The sequence below is a fragment of the Agelaius phoeniceus genome, chromosome 3 (genome assembly GCF_051311805.1).
Source record: "Agelaius phoeniceus isolate bAgePho1 chromosome 3, bAgePho1.hap1, whole genome shotgun sequence".
Lineage (NCBI taxonomy): Eukaryota > Metazoa > Chordata > Aves > Passeriformes > Icteridae > Agelaius > Agelaius phoeniceus.
Genome location: NC_135267.1, coordinates 77,121,406 through 77,146,502, shown reverse-complemented (window position 1 = coordinate 77,146,502; position 25,097 = coordinate 77,121,406). Strand labels below are relative to the sequence as shown.

Below are 25,097 nucleotides of genomic sequence, written 5' to 3'. Positions count from 1 at the left end.
TGGCACTGGAATCCTGAATTTGTCTAGTGGGTGAACTGTGTGAATGATGGGCATTAAAGGCTTACTTGTTGCTTCCCAAAACACAGGTTTGAGTATTCAGGCTGCACAGAGATAACAGTTCCAGGTATAATTTTAAGAGCTAACTGTGTGCTTTTATTGTGGCCAACACACGGCATTAAAATACGGCCAGTGCTCGGGGACTAGACTAGAAAGGAATTATGCAAAACCAAGCAGGATCCTTTTTGTTTCTCTTTTTATTTCTTTATAAAGAAAGGAAAGGATGGGCATGCCAAACCAAAATGGCAGAATACAGACAAAGGTTAGCACTGAGGCTTCTCCTTGGGGACCATCCACAGTAAACTCTTGCCTTGGTAGGGTTCAGCTCCCCATCCCTCCTGCCAGGAGGAACCCAGCATGCAGCCAGCCCTTCAGCACAATCACAGCTCTTTGAAGTTAGTTTGCACAGTTTCACAATACCATCAGCCCACGTCATAGTGGGGCAGCAGCAGCTGAGGCCAGCAACATTAGCAGCAGCAACATGGGGTACAGTGCACAGAAAAAAAGGAGCAAAGAGCTTGTTTGCAAACAATTGTAGGTAACAATATAGAAAGTCCAAAGATCGTCATTCTGCTATAAAAATATTACACTTCATAAAACCATGTACTATAAAAAAAATCTATTCAGAAACGCTGGTAAACATAACAAATATCTGTACACCGGCTGCCCTTTTCATACAGGAAACATAAAAAGCATGAGCCTCAGAAATCATCATTTTGTAAACATGAATATGGAGCCTGTAAACAAAGTGCTAGATCATGGTTCATATTTCACTATGTAAATTCAATTTAGTACTACCCAAGTAAATTCCTTACACACATCATCATCTAATGGCCAGACTCTGCTACTGCAACAGGAAAGAGGACTTCGAGCTCTCCCACCAGGGTCACTGAAGGTGCATATGGATTGAGGAATTGACACAGGAATGAAGGCAGCAAGATTTGGCTCTGAGTAGAAAATCAGGAACAAACTTTTAGCAACTGTTTTTCATTTTCTGCACTTCAAGTGAATGAAGCCTCTCCTCTCAAAATTCACCTTCATCAAAGAGGGCATGCATTTTCCTCATTTCCCTTCAGGCTAAAGCATTTCTGACAAATATGTCCATAACATCCATTTAGGAGACATAACAAAGCACAATTTGACTCTGTAACTATGTATACCAAAGCAAGAAGTAGTGGTTGAACAATTTAACACTGAACATCATGGTTTACACAATACAGGATGACAAAAAGGGCCAAAATCTTAATTTTAGACTTTAAACTTTGGGCTGCAAAATATTTTCATGTGCAAGCCTTGAGATGACATGCATGATCAGATGCTGGTTGACATACATGTGTTGTCACCCAGTTGGACTTGAAAATGCAAGGTCTAGGTTCACAAAAATCTATGAAGAGAGTTTAAATAAAATTTGGCTGTAAGAATTACTGTAACTTTACTCTGTAACATTTTTGTTCTGCACAGGCTTCAATCCATCCTCTACCTGAATACCATGAGTTTTATTTCTGTACACACTGGGAACTTTACTTTTAACTTTATTTTATATTCTGAGTTTAAATTCTCATGGTTTTTGCTAACTTTCAGAATAGGAGAGGGTGTACAATTGTGTGTGTCTGCTGTGGACAGACACAGAGAAAGGAGTGTGGGACTGTGTTCACACAGGACCTGAGGTACCAGAAGCAGCTTAGCTGCAATGTTTTCAGGCAACACAAGATTTCAGGATTAGGGTCAGCTAGGAGGTAAGAATATACACTTCTAAAGGAAAATTATGTATACTTCAAAAGAGGAAAAGAAAAATGGGCTTGCACCTTTTACTTTTTTTCTTTTTTAATGTATTGTACTAAAGCATCTTATTAACATTATTTTAATGTAAGGAATATCTGAAGAGTTGTGCTGCTTGCCTGTCTTTTAGGATTCAGAAATGTGAACGTGGAGCTCATGTGGCTCTTGCTTAAAGGTGTAATCTCTGGATGTTCAACAAGGAAACTTTGCTTCTAAATATTTACTTTGGAATTTCTGATACACACATCCTAAGAGAGGGCTTCAAAACACCTGCATGAAAATAATTTTCCAGTGAAAGCTACAATATATTTTCTGCTATAGTAATCTGCTGTATCTTCTGTGTTTGACTGCCTTACTCCTTCTAGGGATCAAGAAAGCTGAAGCATGCCTGAAAAGCAAGAATTTCCTCTGCAAAAATGGATGATTTAAAAACAAACCCTGGGGTTTTTCTATCACTTTTATTAAGGTAGTGACAAAAATACATACAGTCAACATTATTTCCCCATGGCATGCCATCTGTGGCCCTACACCTTCTGGTTACAGGGACTTTGCATGAACTTGTGGCCAGTTTTCAGAAGCCTGGACTTGTCCTCCCTCTCTGTGCACTGGGCTTGGCACTGGAAACCTGCTGCTGCACAAACATCACATCATTTATAGACCTGACTCTGAGCCACACCTGGGCTCTGCTCAGCATAATGCAGCAACAGAGGGACAGAGGTGACACAGAACTTGTAGCCATTCCAATGTGTTGACAGCACTGTTGGCTAAACTGATTCTGTTGCCTTCCTGCTGTCCCCAGCCATTTGTTCTGACGCACAAACATTTGCTTTGCCCCGTGGTGACCTGGCTAAGGGAGGTGTGAAATGACAGATGAGCAGCTGAAGTAAGAGAAAGTGACTCCCTGCCATTTTTAGTGTCAGCACTTGCTGGTTTAAGTTCAGTAGACCAGCAGCAAAAGAAACCTTTGTGCCATCCATGGCTCAGGGGATGAGCCAAGGCCTGTCATAATTCGTATCACAGACACAGCAATTGCACACTTGACTGAGGTTTGGATGTATTCAGAGGTACCAGAGCTGGGTACAAGTTGTTGGAGAGAGCTGAAAGGGTCTGGCTGAAAAGAGAGCCCAGTATTACATCCAGGGTTAGATGAAGTATAGGAACACACTATCTGTATCTTGTAAGTGGTACATGACATGTGATGTCATGGCATCATGTCACACGACATGCTTCACTCAGCTCTCTGTGCTTGGGCTATCCCCAGCACCCTAGGCTCTCAGGGATTTGAAGAAGATTTTTTTCCTGAGGAAACAAAACCTATTCTCAGATAGGCTTCTTTTTCAAATGTAGAGATTTATAACAGCATGTCTGTGAGTGTCACTTGTCATTTGCTGAAACAGTCAGACTTTATAAATGCTATCTGCTGTTAAAACTTGCTTAGAAAATGTTAAACAGATTTTAAATAAATGAAAATTCATGAGGGGCTGGGGCAGAGGTCAGATCTCCGTTTGAGCATCTCCACACCTCTGCCATATAGACAAGCTGTGGTGCTGTGTAGGAACTGGGGTAATGCTTCCCATGATAGTCTTCATCAGGGCCATTTGGCTTCTTCAGAGTCCTGGAGCTGCAGAAGTGGGGTCCAGCTCTGCCTCCTCCTTGCTGGGCAGACACTTCTCTCCTGGACTGAACAACAAAACCTGCATGGATACGGTCCTGTGCAACTTGCTCTAAGTGAACCTTCTTTAGCAGGATGGTTGGACTAGATGGGCACCAGAGGCCCCTTCCAACCTGGACATTCTGTGACTGATTTTGAAGTGGGCCTCCAGATGAGCTGACTATGTCTGTGACAGATACACTGGGGTATGCCTTGGACACTCATTGCATTGTGCAGCTTGATGGTTAAAAATATAACTATAATATTTGTAATAGCCTAAGGCACTAGGTCACTTTATGGACCAAAACCTTGCAAGATGGTATGTTCTAATTCAAAGAGATTTTTAGACTTTCAGGAGTTATACATAACATTTAGTAAATGTCTCTTAAGGTTATATAAAGAGAGAGAGAGAAAGAAAGAGGCTAAGCCTTTTTCAGTTTTCTCCCAGGAAAAAAACAAAAAAAGTGCTTATTGCTGAGCTACACCATGGCCAGGAGTCTAGAAAGGAGATGCTGGTGTAAAAGCAGCCATTGCAGTAATTAGGCCACAGCCTAGCATCCTCTCCTGGATCCAGCTGGCTCAGGGGAACCAGTGGGTGCTATCAGTCTGAAATAATGCCTGCCAGTGGCATATCCCTCCCTTTCTGCCTCTCTTGGATTTGCTGATGGAGGCTCTTGTATTTCATTCCAAGTGAGCTGGATCAGCAAGACTGACAGTGGAAAAGGTTTAATTGGGTTCACTTGGCTGGAACGGGTCAGAAAACCCTCAGAAGAGCACCTCCCATGGCAGGACTACAGAGGGGAGACTGATCTGCCCTTGGAAGTGCATGGGGATGCACATCTGGCTCAGAGGGGAGGCTGGATGGAGAAGTTTCTTCCATGGATGGGCACAGCCTTTTTTTCTACACCCAGAGTAATCACTACCATTATCAATGATAGCTTTCAAAGAACACTGCAGACAAAACCCTCGGAGTATCACCTCCACCTCTGACTACACCTCTACCTTTATTGAACAAGCTGGGAGAGCACCTTTTGGTGCATGTGTTTACATACAGACACATATGTGCACACATCTGGATGCACTGGCAACAAAACCTTAATAAACAAAGCCCACTATAGGTATGGGCTTATAATTATTTATAGGCTTATAAAGTAATTAATGAGCATTAAGATGTCTAAGTCCATATGTGTCTCTATGTTAATAGTTGGTGGGTTAGAAAGAGGAAAGCCAGGAAGAGATTAAAACCCTTAAAGTTTGGGAAAAACAACATCCTGTAAGCTTGGCCTACAATAGTATTCAGTTTAAAAAAAATACTCAGGGAATTAAGACTGGGTATGTCTAGAAGGAATTAGAATTTTTCCAGTGGTTGTGAGAGACAGCAAACTGAAACAATGCAAAATGACCAGGAAATCTCAGAGGGAGACAAAAACTGTACATAACATTTCCAACACTCTTTCTGCCCATATGCAATACAATACAATTACTCTGACCATTAAAAATACGTTTTGTTGAAACAGCACATATCAGCTGGGACCCCAGAAAATCCAGCCCTCCCTCCATGTTGCCCTTTGCAGCCCTATGCCCACCTTGCCTTCTTCCAGGACAGAAGTCACTTCAAGGGAAACAAGGCCTGCCTGGCCAGAGCTGTTCTGCACCAGCCAGGATATCCCTGCCAGTGGATACCCTCATGGTGTGCTGGTAGCAGAAACGAGTGAGACTTAACTTCTGACGAGCAGAACATTCTAAAGGCAGCAAAAACTGACACTGAGCACAGCTTAGCCAGAGGAGAGAATGTGGGCTGCTGTGTCCACAAGCACAGACACCCACCCGTGCGTTTGAACTCATCAGTCCCAGCCAACTCGGCCTCGGTGTGAAGTTTCACAGCATTGCTGATTTTAGAAAAGAGAAGGGCTTCAAGGAGAGCTGCTTTGCAGCGATCCTCTGTGCACAGCACATAAACTTGAACATTAAATATCAGTTTAAATTATTAAGAATTAAATTTAAATTTAAAAATAGACTAATGCAAACAAGCAAACTTCAGTCAACATTGAAGCAGAGATAGTTTTAGGAAGAATATTACTATAACAAATGAAACCCCTTGGAGAGTCTGAGGCAGTGATCTGGTAATTCCAGTTCAGCACCGAGATGCACAAACTACCCAGCAAGCAAAAATTACCATGTCTAGCATATGAAGCTCCATGTTCACATTTTTCTTTTTTTTTTTCCTCCCCTGTCACAACATAAAAAAGCCAACACAGTACAGTAGCTTTTCCCATCAAGCATCTGAGGTGACAAAATTCACTTGGAAAATAAAAATTAACAAAAGCAGTACAAAGAAGAAACTTGGTCAGCTTGTGACCACCAATAAGCCAAGATGGGTAAGAAAAGGAATAAAAAAATAGTTCACATCTGGCACCACAAACCTTGCTTGCTTTCTTTGAAACCAGGGAATGAGAAAAAAGTCCATTTTGCAGAGACCATTTCAACAAAAGTTTCCTTTCCCTGGACCTGGAAAATCCAGGTATTAGGGCACAGAATTTTTGTTTTATATGTATATAAATACACATGTACATATTCATATAAATATAAAAGCAGAGCATCCTCCCATTTCTCCTCATAATTTATTATTATTAAAGCTTGTAACAGAGTTGGCTGAACTCTTCAGAAGTGGGTATTCTCTGCACACACATGGCATGGGGAGTTTAGCTCTGCTAGGGCAGAACACCCAGGCAGGGACATGACATGCTGGGTGATGGAGGCAGATTTGGGTGATCAGCCAGGGAGGGCAGAGCACAGTGACTGGAAATGGCCTCTCTTGCTCCAGCATGGCCCTCTGGGCTGCCAGAACGGCTCTCAATGAGCAGACAGGGTGATGGTGTGGGAGGATGGATGGCTGCATCGACCCACGTGGCCCCTGGGCAGCCCAGCCACCCACTGTCTTCTGCACCAGTCACTGAAGGGGGACTGCCCCTGCTTTGAGAGGGAGTCACAGTCTGCCCCCAGCCACCTGTACACCAGTTTCCTTTGTATTATTTTGCTTACTGTCCTCAAAGCCACTCACATCTTTCCCTGCCTTTGTTCGGTTCCCCAGCCCCTTCACCTGATCCTCCCAGACCTGCTTGCTGGCCAAGACCAGACACCTTTATCCTGCCTGATCCACAGGCTCCTACTCACACTGCTCTCCATGAATGCCTCCCCACAGTCTCATAAGACCCATTCTTTTCCTCAGAAGACCGAGCCTCTCAGAGGTTTTTTCTCTCTGAGACTTTTAAGCAAGTCAGAGCTGGTGGCACACTCTCCTTGAGAGGTGCTAGCTTCATTCCAGAGAAGGCAGGGGCAAAGTGCAAAAGATTCCTCAAGAACAGAAGGTATTTCCACCACCACCAGCTCTCTCTACCTCATGTTGTTAAGCACTTGTTTCAAATAAGGTATTACTCATGTGTCTCTGGAGCTTTCACTCTTCCTGGGGTGAGTGGAGATCAGTAGATGTCTACTCGTGCCAAGTCACTTCATCATGATGCATGCTGGAACAGCATTCAAACCTGACTGCAATTCTTCATAGCAAAAAGTGCTTTTCTTGAGAAACAAAATGAAAACTGTTCCCATGGAACATCTTACAGACTCAAAAATAGTTTTCCTAGGGTGGAAAGGATGGAGCTTGCCTATTTTATTGGGCTTTATCTTTATAAAGAAACAGAGCTACTGGCAAAACTGGCACATCTTTGTGAAGTTGTTGAACTCGAGACCCTGGCTGGAATGTAAAAGAAAAGATGTAGCAAATGAGAACTTTGCCTTACGTGGGCTTCTGCTAGTTCTGGCAATTTCATGTGCAGGTTGTCCAGAAAGGTTCTGCTAGCCAAATAAAGATGAATTTCTCAAATAATAAACTGAGGGATTTCAAGGAGGCCTTTTGGGGGTACTGCTACAATCTGGTAGAGGTAAGTCTTTTCATGCCTCGCCGCTGAGCCAGGTTGGAGGACAACACGGGCTCCAGCCTCGGTGCCTGAGGTGCGCGGTTTAAAGCGAAGTAAGTGGCTGCCATTGCACCCTGCGAAACAGAGAAAGAGAAAACTCTGAGCTGAAATTAATTTCTTTGATGCTTTTCCCTTCCCCTATTCAGTATCCTAAAAAATTGTCACATGTGCACAATTTCCATGAAATGATACCATTTAGGCTGGCAGACAGCTAGAGCTGCCTCGGATTCAAAATGGTGAAGAGCAGTTTGTGCCACCAGGTTATTACAATGCAGCCTAAAGTTAAAAATACTGAGCAGGTGACAGTCAAAAACACAGTTAATGCAGTGCCATATTAAATTTAGCCTCTGTGGCAAATAATCTTCCCAACTCCTCTATCACTTTTCAGACTATTTACACAAATGGCAGCTCATTCTGCAAGCAAGGATGAGGGAAGGGTGCAGGAAGTACCTTAACCAGGTGAACATCCTGTCTGCTGAGTTGGTTTTGAGACAGGTACTCCCTGTTCACTATCCATGGATGTCTCAGGACTTGGACTGCTGTCAGGCGCTGATGAGGGTCTACATGAAGCATCTTAGACACAATGTCCTGGGTAGAAAAGGAAGAGAGCAGTACAAGGGAGAAAGTAATTAATGGCTGTGCAGGTTTTACTAAGATCTTTCTGTTGTCAGTGTCATCATTAGCATGTTCAATGGAGAGAGTGATGCACTTTGGACAGGCATCCTGTTCTTTAAGTGTCAGCTCTTACCTTCAAAATTTTCAACTGTAATGTTCAACTCTCAGCTAATAATCCAGTCAAAACATAATGTGGAGGGCATTAATCTTATTCAATAACTTAATTACTGGTGACCTTGTAGGAATGATAAATACCGAGGGAGAGGATGCCATCTGGAGGCATCTCCTCACTGACCTCAAGGCATGCTTACAAGAGAAACTTAGAAGAGAAACTCAACACTCAGGTAACTCAAGTTCAATTAGGTTAGTTCTACAACATCTCAACATTTTAATTTCAAAACTGGAAAGCTGATTAAAAATCCACTGTGAGTCTAATAGGTGCTGGTAGCAAGATTAATGTTACTAGGATTGCTTGCAGCTTTGTGGTGGAAAGTATCAATGTTCTTCCATTGCAAACTAACAGTTTCTAAAAATGAAATCTCTTGCAAAAATCTTTAAAGCCTATCAAAGCTTCTGGTTAATGCTGGGCAACTGGAAGCTTGCAACTTTCCTGCCCATTTACCTGTCTCACAGACTACTGCACAGCTTCATACCTAAAGATCTCAGCACCAGATGAGTTTTTTTCTCTCAGGGTTTTCCCTGCTTTGTCATAGATGGGCAGCCTAAACTGCGATCTGTACAGGAATTAAAACTGCCTGCTCCTGGTTAACTGAGAAACAAAAAGGTAGCTCATGCATAGACTATACATCTGTGGCATTGACAAACATTCACTTCTTTTAGAAGTGCAGTTGCACCAAAAAAGAAGACTTCTGTAGTATTTAAATCTTGAGAAAATCTGAGAAAGGGTTCACTGACCTTTGCAGTATCAGATACTGAATCCCAGTTTCCTCCTGTAAGAGCATATTTGCCACTACCAATCCTGGCCAGAATCTCCTCTGGGGTGTCATCTGGTCCATTTGCAAAAGGAGTAAATCTATAAAAAAAAAAAAAAAAAGAGAGAGAGAGAAAGACTCGATATAATTTGCAAGTACATGATTTCTAGGTTCTAGTATTAATTGCCAATGATTAGAACAGGAGTTTAGGTTCAGAATGTACCACTGATACTGCTGCTTCATTTTCACTCAAACTATACAGCCTGGTGGTTCCTCATATTGATCTGTAGAGGAAACACAGATTCCTTAATTGTTTTTTAAATTTTTGTTCTGTTATAATTTTTAGGAATGAAAAACTCTTCATAAAAATAGTCAGGCATTTACCTCTTGATTTAACTCTGCTTTATTCCCAACACCTTTATTGCCAATACCAGTACCTTGGTAACAGCAAGAAAGGACAAAAATTATAAAGCAGAAGAAATACAATCTGAAACAGAAAAAAAGGAAAAAAGACCTTTGTAATCTATTTTGCAATGCTTTGTTAACCATAATGTGCAAGTCAGTTGGGCCAAAGAAATTACCTGCAATAAGTTATTTCCTCATCCAGCCAGTCAGAAATGACTTTTAACAAGCACCCAGCTTGGGACAAAGTGTCACAGGCAGAGGGTGCACTTTTTGTCTTCAGAAAGTGACAAGAGATAAGGTTTTTGCAGCTGACTAACCAGGCCAAATTTCACTCTGCAATCTTGAACAGCTGTGTAGGTTTAGAAGAAGTAGGTATTTTGGATTTTTATATTTTTCATTCAATCTGTCTTTTCTTCAAACTTGCCAGAGCAGTTTTTAGATTGTTAAACAGTTGGTTTGGCCACAGCTTCCTATCCCATCTGGCTTCTGGTAGCAAATTCAATTCCTCATGCAGTATTTTCTCATTTTCATTTCAGTCTTCATAGCAGTTCAGCCCAAAGAGATATGTGATGTTACTCCAATCTATAGCTATCAGGGGGGATGCAGTAAGAGTTAAGGACTGGCAAAAACTCTGAGGTCTATCAGTAGCTCCATTAACATCATCCCTGGCTGGTGCTCTAGTCCTGACTGTCTGAGTCCTCTCACCTCATAGTGATTATAGGAGGAGAAAGAAGTCCTGGATGAAAATACTTGTCAGTTCCTACTAATCTCCTCTAGTTAGGAAGAACAAGACCATTCATAAATGCAGTTGTGTCATCTAAAAAAGCATTTCTTAACTGATTGTGTTACTATTATTTTCTCTGGTGTGCAGAAAAAGAGAGATACAAATTACTGGCACCTGTCAGTAAACTGAATATCCACTTAGTTGTACTATTTGTATTTTTGACTCAAATATATTTGGATTTTTTTACTTCATATTCAATAAAGAAGTATTTTGAATATAATCCACAAACAAATGTAACTGTGGATAATGTGTTAATTTTATTTTTCTGATTCTATCTGTGTAGCAGCCATGGGCATCAGCCAAATAGAAATAGGTTCTTGGAGATCCAGCAGACTGGGAGACTTCCCCACGAAGTCTTGATATATTTCAGCTGACCTTGAACACATGTGTAGTCAAGAATAAAACAGATGAGATAGAGACCCCTGGCATCTTTTCTACAATCCACAAATAACAGAATAACAGAGAGTCAGAGTCCAAATCTTTGTTTTCTGTATAAAACCTAGGAATTAATCCAATCTTCTTGTCACAGCTGAATGATCATGAAGCAGATTAAACAATTTAGAGAGGTCACTGAAAGCTGCAGATTAAACAATTTAGAGAGGTCACTGAAAGTTGCAAGCTGTGCTTAGGTGTGATAAATGTGCAGATAGCATAGTCTGAGAAATGAAATTCAAAGCCTGGTAACTCTAGACTGGGTTTGCACTTTGTTTCCCAATCATCCCAGCACATCTTATTCCTATCCTTCAATGCTTATTTCAATCTGTGTCTTTCTCTGGATCTTCTTGTGTTAATATTTTGTTTTAGCCAACACATTGGTAGGGGTATTTTTGCCAAGTACCTCTCAAAAGTTTCTGCTGCCTGTTGCTATTCTTGCTGATCTCTTAGTTTACTTTCTGAATCCTATTTTTCAAACAGCATCTGAAAACTATGTTTGGGTGGGGTTTTTTTTTAGCTTTTAAAGGTGCTCAGACACTTCAATAACAATAACAGATGAAGAATAATGAAGCTGAATAATTCATTCTATCTATCAATAGAATGAATTAACATTCTTCCATGGATAAGGTGAACACGATGAGGCTCTTCATACTCCTATGCATCTCTCCTAATAGAAAACTTCCCCACTGCTTAAGTCATGAGTGAACCCTTCAGGAGTCTAGGTCTCAGTGCATACAGGCACTTTCTGTTAAAAACCTAAACAATTTGTCAAGTGTCAAAGATACTTACACATTCTAGAAAAAACTTATTCTAATTTTAAGTATTGACATCTATTTTCTTGCTTTATACAACTGAACACACCTCTCAAGGAGGCCAGAATCCCTATCTGTGACTGCTTTCAGGCTTAGTCAGTGCTGAGCCCAGTGGAGACTGCTGCTCTAGGAGAACCTCATCACTCACCCTGCCAGCATGGTGTACAGCAGGATCCCCAAGCTCCAAATGTCACAGGCTGCATCATAACCTTGGCGTTTAAGGACCTGTGGGGAGGAAAGAGAGAGATGAAAATAGGGAAACTGCATTCCTGAATTTTTAGCTTCTGATCTACAAAATGCACTGATTAGTGGTTGTGTCTGCTGACATTCCCAGGGTGTAGCTGTGTATCTGCCTTGGGATCAAAATGTCCAGTAGTGCTATGGAGCAAGGCAGAGCCCTGGCTGAAATGAGCTGGTTAAACTCAGCACATCTTTCCCCTTCACAGTGTGAGAGATGAGTGCAGTTTGTTGGAGCTGAGGAGGCTGGGAGCTCCTCTGACCATCCAACATGCAGCAAAGCAGAACAATATTTCACTGCTTTAAAATGTTTCCTTTAAAATGTTTCACTAAAAAAAAGCTCATTAATACTTCAAAACATATCCTCCTAACATAAAAGTTACCAACAACCCTGTGGATGCCTCCTAGGGCTAAATGACAATGATAAGTATTCCAACTGAACCCAGTTTGGATTTGATACAGCAAATGGATACACACTGAAGCATATATACTGTCAGACTAATGAAGATGAATGCTAAAAGGCTTCTCTTACTTCTGTATAAAGAAAAGTGGGCACATTTAGACTGGAGTTAGCAGCAGGCAAAAACTTGACCCCCTTTTCCCATGGGGCAAACAACACCCATGGTAGTCAGCAGAGATCTGACCAGTAGGTTCAATACTGATACAGGATGGCAAGGTGTAGCACTAAGGGTACAGTCCAGATTTCATTTGTGCTTGTGCACACTAGAAGAAATGCCTATTGACTCAGTGTAGGTCCAAGTGAAACTGAAGTCACCACCTAAGCTCAAGGACCACCTCCACATCTTCCCATAAAAGCAAACTACCCTCTGTTTATCCAGTTCTGACACACAAAGAGTTTTTTCCTATTTAGATGGACCAGACACATCTTTTTGCAATGCACATGAAAAAGGAATGTAAAAATTCAGCAAGTCTTTCTCTGATCTGCAGCCTTATTACCCAGGAGTGATTTAAGTATCTGAAGTCTATCACAGAAAAGATCAAATTCTGCTAAGGAAAAACAGTTTGAGAAAATGTCGCCTCGACAGCTTTTATAAATGATGAGTGGCAAAGCAACCATCTGCCAGGTATGCTGCTGAGTGAACATTTGCTACCTGGAAAAAAACCCAACAAGCCAAAAAGACTCCCACAGCAACAAAACCAGAGAAAAAAACGCAGTTCCTCCTGCTGACAAAGCTGGTAAAATTGTGCTTCTGCCTCTCTCTTCTGCACATAAGATGCAGTCTTTCTGGCTGATTTATTTATTTCTATTCCTTTAGTTCCTGCATTCATTCCCACTCTATTAATGTTAGTTTTTATGGGAAAAATTTCTGTGCTATTTGACAAACTCAGCTGTTTCTTGCTTCACCCGTGAGACTGAATACCCAACATTTATCTTTTGCTGTGGTTGTTCTCGTTGCATTTTGAACAGTTACAATTTCACTTCTCTGTTTTCCTCCAATAACCAAGGACAATCAAGTCCAAGGTGAGTGACAGAAAAACGGGGCAGTGATGCTACTTAGTGGAGAGGTTTAATGAGCAAGTGGTTACACTACCCCAAAATGATTAGGTCACTTCCAGAACTTAGTGGGATCTGAAATAGAGGCAGAAACTGGTTCTTAGTGCCACACCATAGCAGGACATTGTGGGGATAATGGGTATCCTGGAGATAATGATGCCCTGGATTCATCCAGTTCTGAGAATAGCTCAGGTATTTGTCCAACCTCTTCTATTTCTGTAGTCTTTGACTTACTGGATTAACAGTGTTTCAAATAGAGGTTTTTCTCAGTTGTAACAAGCAGGGATTCAAATGGGTACAAAAGCAAATAAAGAACCTCATCATTTCAAATAATAAAGCAGTAGGTCTTCACAAATTCTGCAGGAAACCTGCAGAATAAAATATTTTTACTTTGTCCAGAAGCACCCTACTGCATCAGCAGTGCAACAGCCTGGCTCTTTCCTCCTCGCATGCAACACGACTTGCACTAGGTGGCAGCGTGCCTCTTTCAGACAGCCTTCATCTTTGCTCTTGCTATCACCTAAACCCCAAATTAACTGTTTCCAAAATAAAGGAGATCCAAGTGGGCAAACATGTCCTCCTCCTTCGGTCACCGCCCTCTTTTTTACCAGCTCAGCTGATTTTCTGCCTCCTTAATTGGTTTCATGAGCACGTGGCAGACGCTGCAGTTGGACTCGGGGAACCTGAAAGTCAAATCTAGGCTGGAGGGCAGCATTATATCACAGGTAAAACATAAAAGCACTTAAGGCTTTATGTAAGCTCTCTGCCAGTTCTGATAATGTTTCAATTAATCTCCTATGTTTCCTGCATTAGCAGGACCTGTCTTACTCATCACAAAGGTCTGGGAGTGTGATTTCTGCTTTCAGTTCTAATCAGAAGAGTCTGATAATGAAAAGAGAAGAGCCCATCATGAAAAATAGCTACACCTATTTTAAGCATCTTGTACCTTGGAGGAAATCTGAGTGCTTCAAATTTTGCAACCATGATTTTTTTTGTGTGGTTTAGAAATTGAATGGCTGTGGTGCCACACAACTTTTTCAATCTACTTTGATAATTTTAAACAGCTCATTCCCATTTCTAAAATGGAAGCCTAACCAAACCTCAATAAAAACCCCAAAGCAATCTATCTTGGCAAGGGAAGAGTTTTTTTTTTTTTGATTAAGAAAATCTGTTTTGAATTTATACTGCCCTGGCAATGGTCTCTATATAACAAATTCTGATGCTGGAAGGCTATGATTCCTGTAACTTTTGGTATCATCAAAGGATCCTGTACAGAAAGATCATGCTATTTTTTTTTCCCAGTCACAAATGAACAGTGCATGGGAGAAGGAGAAAACTTAGGGAGAAAAAAGACTGCTAGATGATAACAACTGAGAGACACTGGTATTTGACAGTAGAGAAGAGATGAAGTATTGAAAGACAGTAGTTTTTTGTTTTTCTTATAAGGACCAAAACAAGCAAAGGAAGACACACATTTGAAGCAATGTATTGCAAATACTAAAATTTTTGATTTTCATCCCTCCAAGAAATGGGTAATTACCCAAGAAATTAACTTCTTGTTCCTTCATTGTGAGGAAGCAGATATAAACATCTCATGGGTCAAATACAGCAAAGAGCCCAAGCCATGAAACACTGTCTGACCCACACCCACTCCTGCAGGGCTGCATGAAAGGAACAGCACTTGCCAGTGATGCAGAGCCACCTCTCCCTGTGCTTGGGACAAACTGTTTGGTCTTCCTTCACATTCCTGTCTGTAAAAATGAGAAAGCATTTCCTACATCCCCCAGAACAGGGGTGAATTTGTATTAGGAAAGCCCAAGAGGAGAGATGTTTCTTTAGCTCAGTGAAGTCAACAATAAAACTCTCACTGATTTCAGCATAGTAAGGATTTTGTGCAAGGATTTTTTTTTTTCAGTTTTATCACAGACTCCTGGAATAGTTAAGGTTGGAAGGGTCATATAGTTTAACCTCCCTGCTCAAGCAGGTTCCTCTAGAACACTCAGGATTATGTCCAAATGGCTTTTGGATATCTACAGAGAAGGAGACTCCACAATGTCTCTGGGTCACCTGACATCAAGATTTCCCTCTTGAGCCTTAATCCTGTTCTGATGCAGTGCACTAAAGGGAAAGCAGTCTGATCAGAAGCAGCTAGAGAAAAAAAGATATTTATCCCAGTAATGAGTCAAAGCATTGCGTGCACCAGTCCAAGACAGACACCAGCTTCTGTCAGGAGAAAAACAAGTGCTGTGACAGGAGCAGGAATAGGAAAGTTATGGTAATAGAGGCTGTGCAAGCGCCAGTCGCCTGGTTTCTGCCTTGCTCCTCTCACAAAGGCAGCAAGGGAGGAAGGACTGCTTCCTAGGACACACGGACTACTGCAGGCTTTGAAATGTGATCCTACCTCAGGAGCAACAAAGTTGGCTGTGTAGCAGGGAGTCATGAGCAGCCCATTCTCTGCTCTCAGCTGCTTGGCAAACCCAAAGTCACAGATCCTGATAGAGTCTGGGTTTCCTGACTCATCCATGTAGAGGATATTACTTGGCTTGAGATCTCGGTGCACAACCTTAAGAAAGAACAGTGAGAAACAAGTGAGAAGAGGAGGTCAGGGAGCACTAAGGCTTGGCTGCCATTTCTGGTCTGCTGGTTGGGGTAGGTCAAGAGCTCATGCCGAAAATATTTCAGTTTTGGAAAAAAAAGTTATTTAAAAGCCTTGGAGAAATGAAGGGGAAAAAATGAAAGTCTGTTAAAATGAGAAACAAAATGTTTGACAGCCTCTGCGGGTGTATTGAGATGGAGCTGCTGCTCTAAGAGGAGGCAACTTCCTGAGGATGGCCAAAGTGGGCTGTTGTACAAACATCTTGGTGGCAGAAGCTCCTGAAGCTTGATGGCCCTGAATACCCGGCTGAAAGGTGAAGAATAAATCACATCATGGGAGGAAAGTGTGTAAGGGTCTTCTTGTGGTTTTCCATGTGAGTAGCTCATCTCTGAAAGGAGGGATTACATTCTTTCTTAATTTCAAAATGTATTCACACAATTTCATGTGACTGTGTGTTGTACCAGACATGCTGAATTTCAGTAGCAGGAAAACAGCCTTTATTTGTTATAGCAAGACTGAAAAATTACCATGAAAGCATAGAAGCCAAAGGACAAAATGCACTTTGTTTTAACATGAAACAGGAAAAGCAATAAATATTTGACTAGTTACCCAAACTGCTTGTCCCTGAAATGCAGAAAAGGGGAGATTTTTCAAACTTGTATATAGAGCTTAGACTCTAAAAGTCAGATTTTAACAGCATGTCAGAAGTCTTTCCCATCAGGTGCTCAAACTGTCACTTCATTTGGAGAGCTGAGCATTTGATTTTCTACCTGTCTGCTGATTCAGCTACCCTATCTGAAGTGTTGCTAAAAGTTCAGATCCTGCAATAATGATTGTGATAAAAAGCCAGCAACTAATATCTCAAGAAAGTACATGAACTTGAAAATCACTGCAGTGTGGGAAAGAAAATACTCCTTTGACATGCTTCAGTTCAGTGAAAAATGGAAAAAAAGCCAATGACCCTATTTCACAAACCAAATGTAACTATAACTACTGAGGTAGGATTTTTTTTTGGGGGGGGGGAACATATTTACATTTCAGAGAAGCAAAATCACAACTATTTGCGATTTCAAGAAGTTGAATGTTTAGAATGATTGGTGCAGCTAAGCCAAAAAAGCAAGGCTTACCCCCTGAGAGTGTAGGTAGTCCACAGTCCTGGTGATGGTGCACAGCACAGCGCTGGCCTCCCGCTCTGAGAAACACTTCTGCCGGAGGATGCGGTCCAGCAGCTCGCCGCCCCGCATCAGCTCCATCACCAGGTACACGAACTTCCCATCATCATAGACCTGCAACAGGAACACAACAAATGCATGTCTTGGACCCATCAACTTGGTACAGGTTGGTCCTCTAACCACAGTGTTGGCTTGCTTGTGTGGGAAGATGCAAGAAGAAAATATCAGCAAATGCGTGGGAAATGGGCTCCTTACGCTCAACAACTAAAAAGAAAACTTTATAAAATGACTTAAATCATCACTTTTTTCTCATGTCTGTAGCAGCTTGCTGATTTGTCCTCACAGAAATGTAGCTTTCCTGGTTTTCTATCATGTCAACAGAGCAGGCTCATCTGTTAAAAACAGCACCACTCCACACAGCTTCAAATGTCTGCTGGCTGTCACCCAAGCATTCTTCTCAGTAGTGTTCTCTCTTTCCACTTCCACAGGGTAACATTTGCCATTTCAAATATCAATATTTCCCTTTGACTCATGATCAGCTAAAGAGCTGTATTATACTGTTAGCCAACATTTGCATCTAATGATATTATTTAGCTTATATTTGCAATTCTGGTGAATATATTGTTGGCATCAGCTGCAAGACATATTTACATTCAATGTCAATGGCAGTTGGTAGAAGAAATTTTATAATTTAAATTGGAGGATAACCATTTTCATGTCAACATCCTTTATCTGGACTGCAACAATAGGCAGTGTTATAGTCATCAATTCTAAATGTTTTTGGAAAGGAATATAAAAACTTATTTTATTAAGATTTTTTAGATACACTTTAACACTTAGGAATTAGGTGAGACTTTCACTGAGGGCATGTGATTAGAAGATTCTTATATACTTTCCTAAGGTCTAAACCACAATGTACTGGCCGCTGACACAAGCAGGATACGTTCTGTAACTTTGAATCTGACATGGTGTGGACAATCTTAGGTGAGTCTTCAGGCAGCTAAAGTAAAACACCTCTGACCAAAGGCCATTACTTCATTTAAGCATAGTGAAGGATTATTTTTTTCATATGAAATGCTGAAGAAAAGTACCTTAATGGCTGCTGGAGTAGAAGGCAAATAGTCCCTAGCATTAAAACACTACTGGGGGAATCCTAGTGACTCTGTGAGCTCTCCCCTTCCCAGCAAAGCAGACAGCACAGGCTGCACAGGAGTGGCTGCTGCTTGAAAAAGATCATCCCCCTGCCCAGCCACACCGCTGTGTGTATTCAGCAGTGCCCCAAAACAGCCAGCTACGGAGATCCCCTTTTACACAGTGCTGCAAACCCAAACCCATTCTTTCCTTCTCCAGCACTGTGCCCCTTTGGTTTTATTTAAGGTTTGTTAGACAGTAACTGGAGAATATATAACCTGACCAGTCTTTCCAAATGCTGTCCAGTAATTGGTTAAGTCATGTTTTTCTCCTTGATTTCAATGGGTCTGGTTTTAGCTCAGACCTTCAACTGAAGAATTTTCCAGACATGGACTGATAAGTGAGCGTGATTAGAACATGAAAATCATTTAATGCTGAAGTGCTCAAAGACTACTCACATCTTTAAGAGTAATGATGTTTGGATGCTGTCCATATCGCAAGAGTATCTCAATTTCTTCAGAAGGGTCTCTCTTGCTCTTATCAATTATCTGGAATAAATGAAGGATAGTGTAGTCAAATACCAGTTAGCAGCACTAAGCACAAAACAACCAATTCCTACAGTTTAAAGAAATTAATATTCAAAATTCTTCTATTAATCATTATTCTACAAGAGGAGAGCTCAAACCATGTGCAAATGAGAGCCATACTGACTGCCTGCCAAAGGCAGATGGAGCAATAATTAGTTTAGATTCTGGAGGCGTAGGCCCTCTTTTTAATGCTTACAGTTCTGTTTACCCATAAATAATGGCAGTTACAAGAAGTGCCATTTAGAAATCGAACAACATTGAGAGTTTTAAAATAATCATAGTTTTAAAATTACCTCTTTGACATAAAAAAAAATGATAGAATTGTAATATTGGCATATGCTTGTATATATGCTGGTAAATTAATAGAAACTAATTGTCATATGTATTTGTCAGAAATGAAAATGTATGGACATTTACTGTCAGGGGAGATTTGAATTGAAACTATTGGTAATCATTTGGCCCTTCGGGCCAAGCTGTTGTAGTGAACAACAGAGTGATCAGACACTGTATTTGGCCATGTAACCAAACTCTCTACCCATTCCTAAACTGGAAAAAAAATCTGCTTCATAGATCACTTCTATGTAGTCAGTGTCTTTTGCCTTATTAAAAAATATAGTAAGACATGCAAAATTTTTAGTTTTGTATGTAGCAAACCTGTAGCAACAGGTCTTAGAAAAACATGACACCTGCTGCTTGGAGAGCATCACTGCATGAAAAGCCAGCGATCAGGAGAGCACTGACTTCTCCTCAGTGGTTCTGGTAACTATATTTGCCATGTCAGGTAAAGAGCTTTAGTCATTTGTCCAGTTGAGAGCACTGATTAATGTTTCTCATTTTGCAGATTTAAATCATAAATAAGGATTAAAAAATAATATTAAGAGAAATCTCTGCATTTTGGAATCTCCAAAGTAACAGCACAGGAAATGGCGAAAGACTCGTTCAACTAGAAACTCATCAGGAGTACACTATTTTGTCTCTATTTCTTATTGCTAGAAAACAACAGCAGTACTTTTGAATAACAGGTTAACCAAAGTGGAATGGGTGGCATTTTCAGAAAATCATTTCCACTACTGCCTTGGATTTCAAGGCTTTCAAACTTAAATGTGGTTAGCTCTCTCTAAGAGCTAGGCAAAGAGCACAAATTTTAAATTATGATGTTAGCAGGGAAAAAATAGCTTTTTGAAAACCTCTTTTGCTAACGAGGATAAATGCCTGCCTGCTTTTTAATAAAATATATGCATTTTTCATGGTTTATTTATGGTGATACAAATTCAAGTACATGAGTAGAATCATATGCATTAGCCATAATAATGCATAACTGAATATAAATCAGAGGTTTCATAGTCATCATGACTGGTATGTATGTGTAATGATAATGATGGTCAGAAATTGTCCATGGCTCAGGTATGCCTCTGAGGCCATATCAGTGATTTGATTCTGAATTAACAGAAGTGTGACAAATGAAAGTGCAACAGGCAGCTGATGCAGGTAAATGGTTGTTGCCCACCTTTGAATAAATAAAGCAAAACCTCAAGAATAGGTGAATGAAATAAAGATTTCTGCTGTTGTTCTCCCAGTTTTGCTGAGACATTATCAAGAAGCCAACGTAGCCCTGATGGACCCACTCCACTTGAGCACAACCACAGTGACTAAATGTGTCCCACTCAAACAGTAAGCCTAACATACAAGAAGATCCTCAGGGCCACTTCCTTGGCTACACTGATAAACCTCTTGTCAAGTTACTGCAGAAGCTCACATGTGCCCCTGTTAGCATATGCCTGCCTGGTACAAGCCAGCAGAACCTACTGTGGCAAGTATTACCACCAGTGTGAAGGACCACTATCCCTGTGCTGCTGTAGCAAGCCACATATTCCAGATTCCTTTTCTGCTGCAGTTCCCTGTGAAAGTAAATATTCAGAGCTGTGGAAAATTTTAAGTGACTATTAATAATGCAGGACTATAAATGCATATATATGGCCTAAAAAAATCCAAACCAAAAATAGTCTCAGCTATTGACAAAACTAAAACCAACATAACCCGAAGCACTCTGCTACTGATGTAGTAGCAACAGCAGCAGATGACATTTAATGCTTCTAATTCACAAGATGCAATGTAAATACAAATTGCAAGACAGTCCCACTAAATATGCATGTTTTTTGTTTTAACGTGTGTGCTACCTGCAGTACACTGATTACATGGACAAACTGCCCCAAACTGCACCACAAATCATTGTCAGAGTTGTGAAGGAACCTGCAAAATTCCTCTCAGTCCCTGGGCAGTCTAATTGGACAGACCAGAACCATTTTTCTCCTCAACAGCAAAAGATTGTCACCCTGCCAGTGCCTCTCTTCAGTGTGCCTGTGACTTACACTTGGCCCTTGACTGCTAAAGAGGCAGAGGGGTGACTGCTGCAACTTCACCAGAAATCCCTCTGCAGCTCAGACTGGCTGCAGTATGCACAGTTTCTTTATTTGTATGCTGCAATGGCCACAGCAATCCATTAAATAAATATGCCCCACAGCTCCACTCCTGTGATATTCCTGATCTTCCTTTTCACAAAGTCATAGAATCATTTAGGTTGGAAAAGATCTCTTGAGATCAGCAAGTCCAACAATTAACCCAGCATTGCCAAGTCCATCACAAAACCAAAGTGCCTTATTTACATGTTTCTTAAATGCCTCCGAGGATGGTGATTTCACCATTTCCTTGGGCAGTCTGTGCAGTGATTTACAACACTTCCACTGAGTTTATTGGTGTGCTGTTAAATCCACTCAGAACTTCCTATGGTAAAAAGAGCATTTGCCACCCTGGTCCCTGTCTCCTCTGAGACACTGTATTTTGCATGAATACAGACTCTTCTCTGTTCCTCTCTGGTGGAGCCCATGAACCTCCTGCAGCTCTTCCTGTGCAAGCAATGATGTATTTTCTTTAGGAGACTGATTTTGATTTGAATTCAACTAAAATGTACTTATAAACACTCTCTATTACAGAATTAAGGGAAGATCTCAGCTACTAGTCCTGAGAATTTGAGTAATATGTCATGATGCTACTTTTCCATTTCTCTCTTTAGATGTGTGGTGAAGAAGACCAACTCAAAAATTCACCATAAGGTATAAGTAACTTAACTGAAAATGTAACATGAGCTCTACTGTACCTTGGCTCAGAAGAGCTGTGATGCACAAGGGTCATCCATTGCCCTTCAGAAGAAAAAGAAACTGAGCCATAAAGCAAACAGACTTTTTTCTGTGCATTGGACACCCAGGGATTGCTCAGAAACTTGTCTGTGTCAAATAGTGTATGAAAGAATTTTAGAGTAAAATGGGCTCAGCATAGTCAATAGTGTCCTTTGTTCTGACCAGGGATCTGTTTGTTCTTTTTCACATCATTTGTGTGACTAACTGAAAGGAAAAGGTGCATTTTCTTTCCTCAGTGGGATTTAGGGTAATAACATGATATTTTAAAATGAGTCAAGCTTCTTTAAAGGACAATACTGAACACTTTCTCTATCAAGGAAGAAAGGAGCAGGACAGAATATTTTCAAAATACCAATTAATGCATCTGTCCAGTTTTTACAAGTCATTCTACAAGTCTTCTGCATGGAAAAAATCATCTAATTCTCCTTTACTAATAGGTTTTCAATAGATTTAAGCTTGTCAGAGCAGACTAATGAGTATAAAAGAGAGTATCAATAAAATTCTGTGTGGGTAAAGCCTTGCTGAAATTGGGATAGCAACTAAATAGACAGTATATATATTTGCTTGCTGCCTTTTTGTGAAGGTATTTGCATGCTTCCAACTGTGTAGATAAATCTCTGCTTCTGGACCTAGTTATGCCATCAGCAGATGTTGGAGTCTTCAGCTGTTTGATACCACCCACCAGCTGGGACTTACAGCCCTTACAGCCCTGCCAAAGACACAGTACGTGTGAGCACTCCCTAATCCACTTTCAGTGAACCAGCCCTGCTAACACAAATTGCCTTTTCCAGCACTGAAATTAACCTGAATGACTGTGCATGAGAAGAATGGAGAATGGCTGTGTTTCTCACATGGAGTTATCCATCACTACAGTTGTGAGATTGGAAAAAGATAAGAGGTGAGAGGAGACAGTTTAACTGCCTTTGCTGTCTGGAAAATGAACAGCCTTAAAGAAAAGGTGAGAGAGAAGCAGGAGAGTGAGAAAAAGGAGAGAAAAGAAACATGAGATACACTGATGGGAAGAGCAGTGATGTGAGCCTGAGGAGAAAGGATGGGGCTCTGGCCAGGCTGTGCTCGAGCTAGCAGCAAGGAAACTGCTCTGTTGGGTCTGTCTGTGCTAGGGAGAAAGGACCTTGTGCATCTTTAGTGACCAAACAATTAAATGATCTTTTAATCTGCCTTGTCTTCAAGTGCCCCAGGTGACCTTTCCTGGCAGCTGAAACAGAGATACCAGAGTATGAGCTGGGGCAGCTGAGCTGCTGGAACAGCCCCAATCTGCTGCTCCAGCTGCAGCAACACGAAGTCCAGCAGAAGGCAGGGCAGACACCTGGGCATTCTCCTACCTTGTACAGCCACACCTGAGGCTGCCAGTGCATTTAGGCACTGGGATGATGTAAAGCTCCTTTTAACCAGCACTAGGGAACTTTGAATGGCTTTGTGAAAAAGCCATGCAGGAGGAGGAGAATTTCATATGCTTTTTAAAGCTGCTTTTTTTTTTGTTATACACAGTTTTTTTCTGTAGTCTGTTTGGAGAGTAAGCATGGGTTAATAATCTCCTTTAAGAACAGATTCATTACATAGTGTGATGTGATAGTCTTTGTAAAAATCCCCTCCTTTTCTGGGAAGGGAAGGATGAGCAAAAGGAGAATTAATTTTGTGTCCCTTTGCACATTATAACTACATTGTGATGTATTTGAAAATCCAGGGCACCACTAATGGAACTGACTATAGGTGGGATTTGCTTCTCTTCTGAAAAAAGGAAGTGTGACAGCACACAGATTTTAACCTGACAGTTTCATCTACAATACTAATTCTAATGGAAGTGTCACAGAGAGAGAGTTCTGCAGTTCTGTGCTGCTGGAAAATGTACAGGTTTCCATTTCAGTAATATTTCCTTCTAAAAATAAGGTCTATTCATGCCAAGCATCTGTTTTAATTTGGTTCCTTTTTTGATGTGAAATAACTCAAGCTGGATGAAAATCACTGCAGAAAGGCTAATATTATTTAAAAGAACATGGTATAATTTTAAATTTAAGAGGTCTCCAAGGAGAACTTTTCCAAGCCTAATAGTTTCTGAGGGACTCTTTGCTGTGCTATTAGTTTTGATTAGTTTCAGAAATTCCTTCCCTCTATCCATGCTTAAGTCTTTCAGGAAAATAGTAACTAAAAAAAATTACTATTAAGAAGAAACAGGCCTAATTAGCAATACTTTTCTGAAATAAGGACTGCCCATCTGATCAAGCCATGCAGGTGAGACATTAAACATTTCTGCACACAGAGCATGCCCACTTGCTGACACCATTTACTGACTTAGCACTCCTAAGCTGTCAGCTGGAAGTGTTAATTAACTGCTCTTGTTAATTAGCACTTATAGGGTAGCACATGTTTTCTAAGCAGAACAGAAACATTAACAAATTTATTTCAATAGCACCCATATAACAGAAAAGCTCATTTTAGGGAGAAATCTTCAGTTCTGGAAGCAGAATGGATTGGTGGGAAAGGCTCTGTGGTGTGTTTCAGTCTGCCCTGCTCAGCACACAGCCTTAGATCAGACTGATGAGTTTTCAGTCCATAAAGTAACTGCAACATTGCTCTCACCTTCTACAGACAGCTTCAGAGATGGAAACCAGTGAATCATAGTCAGAATTTTTAAACGGGAAAAATTATTACATCAGTATGGAACACAAATGCAAGAAACATGGTTTGAATGGCCCCAAAAGAGAAACAGAGGCACAAAGGACTGAATTCTGTCCAAAATACTTTAGGTATTTGGCAAGCAAATTAGTGAAGAGAAACATGATATTATTAAGCTGTAGAAAAACTGCTGCCTGATCCAGTGTCTCAGAAAAGATCTAGTTAGCAGAGAGAAATACCATATTCTTACATTCTTCAGAGGTTCAGCCATGCCAAGGAAAGACACACTGAGAGCTTTGTGATGAAATGGGAAGGAGGCTGCAGGAACCCTTAAGCCAGAGATGTACAACCACTACACACTTAGGATTTGCTTTGAAGATGAGATTAAGAGGTGGCCTGCACACATTTCTGTATTTCTACCTGCCCGAAATGCTTCGACCCCATTTATCCCAAAAGTCAGCAATGGTTCTTGCTGCTAGAAACAAGCTGGCTACTTGTAAAAATGCTCAAGCCACTCCTGCCTCTCTGCCCTGCCTTCTCCCACATCCTTCCAGCAGAGCCCAGCACTCTGCACTGGCCTAGCCTT

General features: G+C 40.9%; 1 protein-coding gene across 5 annotated transcripts in view; it reads right to left on the bottom strand.

The window, feature by feature from the left end:
• Positions 1-236: 236 nt before the first annotated feature.
• RPS6KA2 (ribosomal protein S6 kinase A2) overlaps positions 237-25,097 on the bottom strand; it is a 282,279-nt gene continuing 257,418 nt past the window's right edge. For all 5 annotated transcript variants that reach the window (XM_077175651.1, XM_054629033.2, XM_077175652.1 and 2 more), the window contains 7 exons: positions 18,555-18,644; positions 16,921-17,079; positions 15,599-15,760; positions 11,593-11,669; positions 8,992-9,109; positions 7,912-8,049; positions 237-7,535 (listed from right to left, as the gene is read on the bottom strand). In XM_077175651.1, the coding sequence (XP_077031766.1) occupies positions 7,410-7,535; positions 7,912-8,049; positions 8,992-9,109; positions 11,593-11,669; positions 15,599-15,760; positions 16,921-17,079; positions 18,555-18,644 (870 nt within the window). In that variant the 3' untranslated portion in view covers positions 237-7,409. The remainder of the gene's footprint in view (positions 7,536-7,911; positions 8,050-8,991; positions 9,110-11,592; positions 11,670-15,598; positions 15,761-16,920; positions 17,080-18,554; positions 18,645-25,097) is intronic.